This window comes from Ciconia boyciana, chromosome 9, assembly GCF_034638445.1.
Source record: "Ciconia boyciana chromosome 9, ASM3463844v1, whole genome shotgun sequence".
Classification (NCBI taxonomy): Eukaryota; Metazoa; Chordata; class Aves; order Ciconiiformes; family Ciconiidae; genus Ciconia; species Ciconia boyciana.
Genome location: NC_132942.1, coordinates 23,841,767 through 23,854,969, shown reverse-complemented (window position 1 = coordinate 23,854,969; position 13,203 = coordinate 23,841,767). Strand labels below are relative to the sequence as shown.

The window sequence follows — 13,203 nt, the reverse complement described above, 5'->3', positions numbered from 1 at the left end:
CACGTGTACACAAACTCTTACATCTGTATTACAGCAAAGAGAAGACTCTTTTCAATTATAGTGGTATGGGGGTACCAATGCCACATCATTACGCTAGAGGAAAATTAGCTCCTTTATAGACTAGGTGGAGGAGATGGGAGATTTTCCCAAAAAACAATAGAGCTGAGCACTCTTATGTAAAGCGTAAGTGACATTGGGCATGTCTGCTTTACTCCCACTTGCATCTACTCAGTCACTTCAATCATATTGCAAGGTCCCACCATAACAAACACATTTTCAAAATCCACTTGCAGATGGGGAGCTTACCTTTCTTTTTAATTTTTGTTGGTTTAGGTGGCTTCATATTGCCCACCACCTTTTCTGCATTGACCTCAGACAACAAACCTTCCTGCTGCTCCTCTTCAAAGTCATACACAGAGACATCCACATCTTTGCCTTCCTCAGTGTAGCGAAGCTTACTCTTTTTGTTTTTCTTTGTTTTTTTGGCTGGTGGCTGATAATCTGGATCTTTCTGCCAATTGGGATCTTCCTGTGGCTGAAGTTCACCTTGTTCCAGTGTCTCCACCTCACCATTTGCACCCACTTTCACTACTTGGAAGCCTTCTGGTAAAGGGAGGGTGTGACAGATCATGGGCTCTCCCTCTTGCAGGCCTCCTTTGGAAACCTCATTTTCATAAGCTCCCTGAAGTTCTTCCACAGACGTGGTGGCAACAGGTACAGTCACTGGTACAGGTACTTGGACCAGCTGAAGCTCCCCAAGGTTTATAGGCTGCTCTTCCATATTAACAACCTGAAGTGTTATGATCTGCGTGTCATCCACCGTGGCCTCCGTTTCTTGAGGCACTGCACCTTCCATTACTTCAGTCTTCATTTGAAGAAGAGTTGGATCCAGCTGTTCCATCATCACCATCTGCACACCACTGTTGACATCCTGCACTACTTCACCTCCATCTGCTTGGTTTGGTGGTATATGACAAGCATCGTCCTCCTGCCCACCTTCACGGCGTCTTTGATAGGTTTTTCTCTCTTTCCCCTTAATAAAAGTTTCTGATTCCTCCACAATAGCTTCAACTGCCTCACCTTCCATTTCACCTTCCTGCTGTAAAAACAAGAGAATGAATGCTGCACACCATCCAATATATTTTAACAATTAGCACAGACCCCACAGACGGACAAGTGGCCTAACTGAAAACAACCAGCTCAACAGCAGCAACATATTGCAATCATATTCAGAAAACAGGATTCAAGAACTGTGGGTCTCCACTAGCCTATTGCCACTGTAAGCCAAGGCAATCACAGAACACTGCCTGAAGTGAGACAACTGTACCGGTTTCTTGGAAAGGAAGGAAAGCAAGGAGGAGAGATTAAGTGATATGCATGTTCCCGTTTCTCAAAGACCGCAAATCCCACAGGCAAGATGTACAGCACTATTATTCCTTATTGAGCTTGTTTAATCACTTCACACAGCTTAGCAATATCAGAGGCAGTCTTTGGCTATAAATTTTAAAGGCACAAAAACAACATACTGTTAAAAGTAAAGAGCCAACCTTAAAAAAAGTATTACATTTGAGAACTGCAGAACTTTTCCAGAAAGAAAAAGCACTAAGAATTGAGCACAAGAACTTAAGTCTCGCTTGTTTCATGTCCAACAACTGCTATTTCCTGTATGTTTACATTTCTCTGAACAACAAAAATAAAAAGGACATAACCGAGTTATTCAAGCATATTTCTTGTAAGCAGCCTAGAGTTCAATTCCTGCTCCCACTTCTGGGCACCACCTGGCCCCCAAGCAGAGGAGCGGATGATGCATGGTGCCCTCTTCGGGCTGAACAAGCCGCAGCAGGCAGACAAGGCTCAGGTAAAATTTTACTTCAATTTAAATGATGTGCACTTCAGAGCTGGGGGACTCTAATGCTTTCTCATTGGATTAAATCTATCCACATAGTCATAAACAAACAACAATACTGAAGCTCAGCATTTTGGTGGGCCTTAACTGTAACTCTGAAAATAGCTGCGTACAAGCATAACATGAAAGCAGATTCTACAACCATGTCAAATACATACCCTGCATCAGGATACAATTTATTATACTCCTCACTTAAGTGTTAAAAAAGTACGAAGGTCAATTTTGCTGCTGGAACAAGTAACAAAAATGCCAGTTTCCTTACAAAGCTTGTGATAACGTTCTGACTCCAATTCCAGATTTGATTGGACTTCCACGTTTTCCTATTAGATTGACTGGCCTCTCAGACCAGCTAACACAATCTATTTAACCTGTCTTGTGAACTCAACACTTAAAATTTCACATCATACTACTTCCAAATATCTATGCTTAATCTTGCATACTCATTTTTTAAATACACAGGTTTATATACATAAACATGAAACAGCTGTCAGTCTTCATTAGCTTTAAGAATTACAAGACATGTAATTGTTATTATTTTTACAGAGTCCTTGCTTTTACTCTACTGCCTTTTCTAATACCCTCCACTTCTGTTGTGAGAACAATATAGTTCATAGTGCTCTTCAGCCTGCTCATACTAGGGACACCTATTAATGTGCAGTCTTGATATTCATTACGTTGTGGGCACCAGCAGTCTCCAGGGGGCACCAGATACCCAGAAATACTGACATATGGCTTCAAGTGCACTCCCTGCAGGGATCCCGCCTCTCCTTTCCTTTACCACCCATCAGCTTTTCAAGTCAGAGCAAATCCATATGGACAAACAGCTGAAGTACACAAGATGATGTAAGTACTTAACACTAGCCGGCAGGCAATCAGAACAGAGTGCTGGTCTTTGGCCTACAGCAACTTCGAAACAATCGGAGCAAACTGTTTTTCAATTATCTCAAGTATTTGCAGAGAGAGAGCAGGGGAAGCCTCTTCAGGTGACCAAAAGTCTCTGAACAAGAAAAAGAAAGGACAGAGCTAAACAAAATCTAAGAATGTGGTAAATGGCTGGGGGGGTAATAGCAAAAGATTTAAGATGGAGGCAAAAAATGGCAAAAGCCCATCTGCAGAGCTAATGCAATTCTACTTTGGTGCCTTGTAGAAGAACACAGCAGAGGTCAGCAACCTTGACACAAACACATGCAGCTCTGAGTGGTTCAGGTGGGGCTCTCATAAGGACCTTCACATTAACTGCCAATATCAAAGTTGGTAACAGGACTGCTAAGTCACCTGAAAGCAAGCCAACAGGCCAAGATTTGCCAGTGTCCTCTAGGGTCCTGCAGAAGCAGATCCTCCAGTGGAGTGGTAAGAAAGCTTCATCTCCCAGACTTACACACCAGAAAAATCCTGCATCCACCAAGGAACAGGCCACTCATACATGAAGACTTTGGCATATAGCTCATATTGTCAGGAAGGTTTGCCAGCCTAGGAATGCAGGCTTACACTGAGACCAAATAAACTCCCACAGGCAAGACTTCATTCAAAGGATGCTCACAATGAGGAGTGTACACACGTGTGAAATAAGTGGAAAGACTTACAACCATTCAGTAAAGAAACCAAGACCCTATTTCTTCCAGCTCCCTCTTATTTTAGAGACGCTTATCTCTTACCCTAGTTACCTGTCGCTACTCGCAACGTCCTCCTGCAAGAGCCAAACCCCAAAGCAGCAGGCCTGGCGAAGCACGGCTGTCCTCCAGTGGCGAGCGACACGCACTGCAGCGGCGCGCGACACGCACTGCAGCGGCGCAGCCGGGATGGTCTCCTACCACCTCCTCTTTCACTGCCCTCTAGTTCATTGTGACTCGGACCTCCTGTACTCCAAAATTCAGCACACAGATGAGCATTTACTCCTGCCTATCCCATGCTATGCACTACAGTTTGCTCCGCTCAGTAAATTAATCTGAAAATGACTGTTTTTAAACCAGGCCCTTGCCAGCACGGGAAATGTTACAGTATTTTAAAGGAAACTACAAACCACTCCAGGTTATATTAACAATGTACCATAAAAATAGAGAAATATACAGAAGGAGACTCAATTGATGTCTTGGCCAGTTCAGAAATCTTGCCAAGCTGCCAAGATTTCTTCCCAAGAAAGTGTGGATTTCCAAATCAAAATACTTCTACAACTGGGGATGGCTTCTAAACTTGAGAGGAAAGGGGGCTAGGCAAAATGTATGGACTCTTTCCTATTAAATAAGCTTTCTGGAAAGACTCTCCATCTCTGCTGTGGTGAGCTTTGCACTACCTGTCCATGTCACTTCTCAAAAGTATTTGCTAGCTTTTTTCCTTCCTCTATTTTTTTTTTAAAACTTAATCCTCCTTTTCCACAAAGTGGGTTTTAGAGGAAAGTTTTATATTTATTGGAGGAGTCACCAGAAGATGCAATCAACTCACTGGATGTGATCCTGCAGCTTGCTGAGGAAATGGAAGTTTTCAGTTTCCACTAATTTTAATAGAAGCGGATCTTCCTCAACTTTTTACAGATTTACACTCCTAGAAATTACCCAGCCAAGTTCTGAGAAAAAGTTTCCAATATTTCAGAGAATGTGTCGTTTGCTACAACTAAGACCATTATAGCAGAACACTAGGAATAAAAACTGCTGAACATATTTTGTCTTACCATTCTCCCAACCTTTTATTTCTGGCTTTTATCTTCAGCTCTCTTCCTATCAGCTACTGTACCTTATACCAATAGCTTAGTTCCACAATGACTGAATCTAAAAAGGAAAACAAAGGAGCAGGTTAACAGAAGATGATTTGGTAAATCAAGACTGAAAAAAGCAAGATAAGAGCTTCCAGAATAAGGAGACTGACCAAGGAAAGAGCAAAGAACATCTGAAATCAACACCACAATTCCCATGTAATAGCTCAAGCTAGCCTTTACACACATACTCACTCAACAGGCTCTACCAACTCAAATGAGACACACTGTGTCACTAAACAGCTCAATGCACTGTCACAATCCAATTAGCCAGGTAAAAAGTTGTGACGTTCTGAACAACAGACCTAAGCCTGCTCAAATAATTGATGGGCAGCTCATCTAAAAAACTGAAACAAGCAGAAATAAGATGGGGTATGCATTTGATACAACTAATACCTTATTCCAATGAAAGGAATCAAAAGTTTGCTTGAGAGAAAGTAATTTAATGCCAACAGCCCTACTAACGGCAGAACAGGAGAAAGTCTCGGCCCAACTACAATACAACATTTTTGCCATTCTGGGTCCCTTCCAAAAGCCTCACATTTAACCAGCAAAGTATTCTGCTCGAAGGTATAAACTCTTAACATTCAGGAACATGACTTAAGAAAACCTCCAGTACAGCAAGGCTGATAAAACTCACCACATCAACACAAAAAGACTGAGAGTCATAGCATTCAATTAATGCAGTCCTACAACAGCATTAATCTTAACTGTACAAGCATTAAAGACAACTTGCTGTAGATGTCAATGCAGACAATACAAACCCAGAGACAGATGTTTATATATTAGGATGGCTAGTGCCATCACATGTTTTTCTAGCTGGGTTATTTATAATAAAGCTACCATCACAAAGAGGCATTTGCCTGCCTCTCAGCCAACATTAAAAAAACAAACCCTGAACTGCATCAAGCTTCATGGACCAAATAACAGCAAAATATTTAATTTTTGCCAAACAAAGCACAGTCTCATTAAACACTGTGGGACAGTCAAAGCAATTGAAAAGTAGATTTAGTGCTGTAATATATAGTTCACTGGAGGAAAACAATAAAAAAAATCAATAGAAACAATGAAGTCAAATGCTAGCTGTCAATAAATTTCTGGCATTCATAAAATAATGAAACTATCAGCAGCTACATTACTGCAAGCAAGAAAACCCACCCTGCAACACACTCAAACTTTGAACTCAAGTCAATCCACATACACATCCCACTCAAATTGTCATGGCTTTGACACTTATGGATTAGCCACTTATTAAAATTGATACAGGAGTGGAAATAAAGCATTATGTTAAAACATGGGAGACTTAAGTCTCTCCCACATACCCTGTGAACCTTTGAAAGCTGAAGAGAGGAATAAGCAAAAACTTCACCCAAGAGTCTACAGTCATGCAGTATTTCTGCCACTAAAGCAAGAGAAAGATTTTTTTAAAAAATCCAACAGGGTTTATGGACAAACAGACATTTTTTCTTTTTCTTCCTGCTTGCAGTCAGTATGTATGTCTATGTAAGTATTTAAGGACATTAGCAGATACAAAGTAACTGCAGGAGTGCTTGGCCATTCTCCTTCCCCATTGTGAAACAGCCATATTTTTCTTCTGAAAAGCCTCCCAGCTAAACATAGTCAAAGATAAGGCAGTTTAACAGGTAGGCAGCCTTTGCTTTTCCTCCAGCAGGGCTTCCCTGATTAGAGATGAATATGGCATGAATATAACTTTTTCTAAGATAAACAGACATATATAAAACACAAAGCATTAAGTACAGCCTTTCCTAGCGCTGCTCCTATTCACTGTTCACTACAATTGCTCCCAGTCTCCTGGGCATATCAGTAGCACCCCTAGATGGGCAACAAATCCAGAATATGAGATTATATATGAGAATAGGTATATGTGCAATCTCTTCTCAAAGCTCCCCTCTCTGGGTTTAAAAACACGCCAATTCTTGTTCTCCACACAGTGTGGCACTAGAATCAAAAATTCCTGACACAACTGGGAAAGTGGTAGGAAGATGCTTGAAGAGCTCTGCATAGGGCCACACACCCCCGAGAAAAGTTTGCTAGCTTGGTCTCAGCACTTCACAAACACAGCTATAAAGCTTTTGAACTCAAGGTGGTTCTAAGGAGGAGTTCAGCCATGGTACTACACTCAAGAGGCTCAGCTGGATCCAAACAGGCTGGCTGCACATAAAGCCTAAGACCCACAGATTATTGAGAACTCAGATTATACACAGAGACTGAAATTTCATAGTAGACTCTTGTCCATTTCTACTCCTAATTGCCCACAGAAATATCAAAGATTAATAGAGGTGGAGTTACTTAAGCATCCAATTATAAATAACAGTTGTACAAAAGCTTAAGAATCCTGTGTTGAATTCTTTAGGAACAGGAGAAAGAGAGAACCAACTTTATCCCCTTTTTTTGTTTTAAAGATAAGCCTAGGAATGTAAAACTACTTGACAAAGCTCACAAAACTTCAAGGAACAGGTAGCATCCTGTGAATAACTTGTGAGAGGATATTTTCACGGTTCTATCACACGCAAAACATGAAAGATTTACTACCAACAGCAGAAACGAGAAAGCTAGGATCAGTTTCTTTTATTAAGTAACTTTCTCATGCTGGAAACTTAAAGCTTTAATTCGCCTACTGCATTAAATTCCATAGCCACTGGTTATGATTACTATGCCCATCTCCAGCTGTTTTATCATTTCCTCCTTGCCACTTACAACACTGGCACTGAAAAAAAAAAAAATCAAATGCACTACTTCAGACATCTATTACAGCTTTAAATTAAAAATAAAGCAGTCTCATTAATTCACTATTAAGCAATTACTTTCAGAAATATTCTAGCATCTTGGAGAGAGTAAGGAAAAGGAAAGCCAAGAAACCTAGAACAGAAGAGCGACAGAACTTCATCATGGGTTAATAAATGCTTATGCTTTTTCTATGTACAAAAAGGGGCCTGTCAATGTGAAGAGGCCCTAAGAAATATGTGAAAAAAGCTACATGAATGACAGCTGCAATTGCAAACATGCAGTTGTAGAAGGATTGTTTCCTTAAGTACTGACCCTGCAAAGGGACTGGATGCAGACAGCCAGCTTTGAGAGCTTCTGGAGTCCCGCTGACGGTCACCTAACTAAGGTGTCTGTGCTGGAAGGCTGGCCTCCCTAAATAAGGGAGGGAGAAGAGTACATTATTCCAGAGAGTGATCCAAAGCTTTTAAGTGGATCCCTACACTAAATTGCCATCTAGAGGAACCCACCTTTTTCCCCATTAACAAGATAGGAGACCAGATTCTTAACTTGCATAATGGTTTCATAATCCCTGTAAGACAGGAAAACACGGCACTGCTTCCGAAAGAGCTGCTCTCACCTTTTCCCTTCCTTCGCATTGACAGAAAAATTCACTCACCATAAACTCTATCAAGAACTAAGTCCATCTGAAAACTAATGCAGGGAAAAACAGTTAATTATGTTAGAACATGTTCAGTCCTGATCCAATTCCCCACACGAATACTTGGGCAGACAGAGGTAAGGGAGCAGGTTAAGAGTGCCAGGGCCACCTTAAGCAGCAGTGCCAGCTTAAAGCTCTAAGCAAATCACAACACCAAGAACCTTGTGCTACACTGAGCTGTGTCGCTCCAATTTGTGCCATCCTGCCATCTACCAAGTGCACACTTCAGTGAAATTGCTTCCTCTCAAGCTTCCTGCAACCCTCTGGGCCACAGCCAGTTTGTGGGCACCTTCCTGTTTAAAGTCAATAGCATTTAACTGTGATCAAATCCCAAACACTACTATTTTATTCAATTAGTTGTTAATTATGAACCAAAGTTACCTTTTACTCACACTTATGTGAAGGTAGCACACTTTGGGCCAGATGTTATAAAAAGTAATCTTTACCTTTTACCCTTATGAACTCCCAAGAGCACAGCCAAGCCATCTCCCTGGCTACAGGACATTCATTACACACAGCTAGCTTGGTGTAGAATTAGAATCAAAATGCATCCCATGACATTTCTACAACTACCTCCAGCCTTTTTTTCTCCCCTTCTTTTCCCCTCCTTCTGTAACCTACAAAAATAATCTTCCTAGTTGCTGCTCCTGCCTAGGGATCTTAGCAGAGCTCTTTCAAACATTCATCATGTCTCATGAAATAATTCAAAGCGATGAGAACCTTCAGTCAGCACTGACCCTTATTTTTCAGTCAGCAAGTAGCACACACCTGTGGCTTTCTGCAATTACTCAGGATAAAGTTAACCTGTTACTTTGGATCAAGAACTCAGGGGAAGACATGTGCCTGACATGAACACAGAGTATATACACAGGGTCCCCCAGCAAGACAGAAGGAAATTTGATTCCACATCTTTCCTCAGCTGTTTGCAGAACAAGCTCCATCTTAATCCTTGCACCTGACAGTGGCAAAAGGCCCCAGAATCACAGCTCTTCCAGAATACTGCTAATTCTGCTGTAATAAGCTGTAGCCTACAATGGAGAGGAAAGCATAATACAGTAATGTCAACTGCTTGAAAGAAGAAAAATTGTGAAGAATAAATCACTGCAGTTACTGACAACAAATCCCCTACACACTCAAGTCACTTGGGCTATAACTAACTTTTAACTTGACATGGTAAGCCTTAATGAAGAAAGCAGTCTGGTAGAAGCATTTCAGCTTTATTTCTGGAAGTACGACTTCTTCCTTGTTTTTCCTTTAGATTTGGAAAATTAAAATTCTATTGAAAAGGTCATAGGGACAATTTTAGTAAATATTCTTGTTCTTAAACCTTGTTCCATTCTTCCTCAACTTCTCCTTCCTATCTAACATTCTTTTAAATTTTACTTTTAAATTTTCTCTATTTCTTCCAATAACTGCTAGTGCAGTCTCACTAGATGACACTAGTTCTTTAGTCACACACAGAATTCTCTAGTGAATGGGGAGAAATGCGAATTAAACATTTCCATATCAACCTTTTTTTGGAAATGTTTCCCTTTTAATATATTAAGAAAGGTATTTTATTTTGCTAACCTGACAGTTCACATCAGAAGGACAATCATGCCATTTTATCAGGTGTAAAATACAGATTTATACTTTTAAAGTAGCAGTCAGAGGAATTCATTTTCAGCTTATGCTGGATCATAAAACTAATCAGTCCCTCCCTTTTACAGCTCTTCATAATATAAAAGTGATGAAGGAGCTCACAAAAGACCACTGGAGTACTTGAAAGTAATAATTTGGGAACAACGGAAAACTATTTCAGGTTAAAATAGCCCGTAAAATCCACTGCCACAAAAAGTAAAGCCTAATATTGTAGGTAGATATTGGAAAAGGTTAATAGTTTTATCAACAAGTATTTGTGGCCATTTTTCCCTTCACGCATTAATTTAGGCTTCCGTTTAGGCTACCAGCAAACTGCTAACAGCAAAAAAAGGTGTTTCTTCAAAATCAGACAGACCAGAGCAGGATTCTTTGGCCATCTGATGTAGTGTTGCATGATATCAAAATGGCAACACCAAACACTACCACACCTGAAAAAAAGAGACCAGTGCAACAAGTTTCATGGCATTCTGGAGACTTCATAATAAGCTACAAGTATTTGGATTTTGTTTTCCTCTAAGGCTTCATCTAGATGAACAAGAATCCAAGAACAAACTCTTGGGGAACAGCTACTACTTTTATCTTTGCATGAGTACTCATTAAGTAGTGATACTCTGCCTGGACGAGGGAATTCAGACTTCAAATCAGAGGAGCAGGAAGTGCTCATCCCTGGGATGGTAACATGGGTCCTACCCCATGAACAACAGCTGCCCATGCAGTAACTATTAGTCACCTCACAAATTGCACCCTGCTGCAAGGGAAAGGAAAACTAAAGTCAGTGCTAGTTAGCTTAATGTCAGGCTGTCAAGTGTAGAGGTGTAGTTTACTGTTGTTGCAGCAGGGACAGGAAACTCCAGGACAGTTTTGAAAACACTTATGGCAGAAGGGTGGTGGACAAGAAAAACTCCTGGAGCCTAAATTAAGTTATCCTTGCTTCTGAATCACAGATCACAGAAAAGTTCATCTGAATTAATCAATGTTGGAACAGAGGTAAACAGAATTAAATCCAGGCGAACCCTAGACAGTGGTCCTCATGCTGAAGTTTGAAGCAGTTTAATCCATTTTATACACACACCTAATTCTTTTGTGTGTCATAGGCTTATACATCAAGCCCCAGAAGTGCCTTTACAATCAATGTTCAAAGCAGATGAAGCAAAAAAGAAAATTCCCACAAAGGCACTTGACCTTGGAGGAAAATACGCTTTCCACCAGGAGTAAGGCCTCATTTTCAAACACACTAATTCCATCAGAGAAGCCATCCCTGCCTTTAAAGTGCCCACTCGTTCCCACCCACATCACCCCAACTATTCCTTGTGTTAGCACAAGCATTTCTAAGACCGCAGCTAACTGGTCAGGAAACTAATCCAGGCCAGAACTCACCCAGCCAAAAAGATACTTATTTCCATCCAGACCAGGTCTCTGGTGTGCCCAAACACTCAGGCCAGCCAAAAGAGAAGCACGGCAAGAGGGTTTCTTCCAGCACAGCGTAAGCTTTAAGTGTTCAGGAAACTACTGCCTCGGCATGGAACGCATAGCACAGTTTAAAACCCCTTAATTTACATTTATGTTCTTGACGCCTCTGCACTTCTGCCTGGACTGATTTGTTCTCTTCATGCTGGCTATTCTTCATGCAGCTCTTGATGTCAGAACACACTCTGGAACAGAACAGATGAGTCGTACTAGTGAAACTACATAAAAGAGAAAAGGAAGAGAAGGGGGGGTGGGGAAAAAAGCACTGTTTGAATGTTTAATGCTTAACAGAAAACATGTAGTCCCACACCTCTAAGAAGAATAGCACTGATAACTGCTTGAGGACCCCTTCACTTATCAAAAAAGCCTTAAACAAAACCAAAAGAGTATTTTAATTGGCTTTAATACTTTTTACCAGGAAGAATGAACTCATTTTACAAACTCCTCTCTCTACCTCTTCTCAAACTCTTTAGCATTTACAGTTCTTACAGCCTAAAACTCTGTATGCCTCACATCAAATTAAGAATGCAACATGACACTTTAGAGCTGGTTATGCCTACTTCAGATGTCCTTTTCCTCCTGTGCTGTTGCATACCAAATCACAACACAAAAGCAGTTTTTATTGTTAAAGAGGTGTAAATTAGAGCAAGCATAACCTGTTACATACTGTCAATGCAGCAAGTAACACTATCCATACAGTAACAAAATCAGCTCTAACAGACTTCTAACCTTGTTACTGTGAAGAACAGCCTCAGCTCATTGAAGAGTTGCGAAGCTAGCTTCGTTACCCTAATTAATTACGGCTTAAAATATTCGCATTTACAGAACTAAAATATTTACAAGACAGCACATTATTTCTCATCTGTAATCCTTTTCAGTCCTCAGTGTGCATACATGCTAAAAACCCTGGGAACAGTAAGCAACTCCATAGGACTAATTCTCAAGCGAGGCACATATTCTTGCTGCAGTCAGTGATGTGGGCCAAGCAGTGTTCAATTTCACACTAGTTCTACACCCTTTGAATTTAAGTACCTTTCCCCCGGTTCTTCTGTCATTTATTTAGTACAAGGCACTCAATCTGGGTTCTGGCTGCATTTTTTCCTTGGCAAGTCTATTTTTAATTGTTTATCAGCTTCAAAGAGCACTACTGATAAGAAGTTCATTGGAGCTGCGGATGCTCAGTGATAGTAAGCTTTTAAAAAAGCATTTGTAATTGATCTCTTTTTATTTAATGCTTATTCTGTAAAAATCACATATGCTATATACATTCACTGACCAGAAAAGGGGATGCTCAGAGGATACATGGTGTGCACTTCACTGCTAAGGGCACATTAAGACTGCTGACGCAAGCTGCATCCTTGCCAGGTTCTGTGTTGATGAGAGCTTGCACACAGCGGTAGGCATATAAAATAGTTACTGTTAGTACCTGAGTTTTTATTCCCAACTTGTGACCCTGGAGAAGACTGCTATTTCCTAAAATGTAAAAACTTGTAAATTAACACAGAAAAGCCTTAAGAGTGAAGGACTTCTCCATTCAGAAGACATTTGATGCAAAGCAAACACATCCTGCATGGAACTGTATCAACTCAGAAGATTCGTCACTGGATGAAAAACACCAGGACTCTTCAATAGAGCACATTTAACTGAATGGAAGCATCCTCTTATCTACTGCTATTCTTTTATCCTAACTTTGGTTTTCCTGAAATTTTGAATTGAGAAATAGTTTTCTTCCAATTTTCAAAACCTAATCTTCTGCTTGGCAAATAACTTAACAGTGGAGAGATCTGTTTTGAATAAGGATTGTACCCAAACTCTTAGTAGGGGAAAAGAGAAACAAAACAATAATAATTGTAGTTCTTTTCCACACTATAGACAACACAAATTCAGAATAGTTTACAGGGATATCTGCAGATTACAACTGATGGTGGGATAATGCAAAGCACAATCATCACCCTCCTCTCTTCCCAAGGTATTGACTCTGCTTAAGGAAACAGCTTA

At 40.5% G+C, this 13,203-nt stretch overlaps 1 protein-coding gene across 17 annotated transcripts in view; it reads right to left on the bottom strand.

Annotated features, from left to right (window-relative positions):
• Nucleotides 1-13,203, bottom strand: part of CTCF (CCCTC-binding factor) — a 37,203-nt gene that overhangs the window by 13,142 nt on the left and 10,858 nt on the right. For 3 of the 17 annotated variants that reach the window (XM_072872873.1, XM_072872872.1, XM_072872875.1), the window contains 2 exons: nucleotides 11,296-11,390; nucleotides 307-1,099 (listed from right to left, as the gene is read on the bottom strand). In XM_072872873.1, coding sequence (XP_072728974.1) covers nucleotides 307-1,099; nucleotides 11,296-11,349 — 847 coding nt within the window. In that variant the 5' untranslated portion in view covers nucleotides 11,350-11,390. Of the gene's footprint in view, nucleotides 1-306; nucleotides 1,100-2,762; nucleotides 2,904-4,571; nucleotides 4,669-11,115; nucleotides 11,263-11,295; nucleotides 11,424-13,203 lie in introns of those variants that run through there. The other 14 variants (XM_072872889.1, XM_072872880.1, XM_072872881.1 and 11 more) reach the window with 10 other exon arrangements.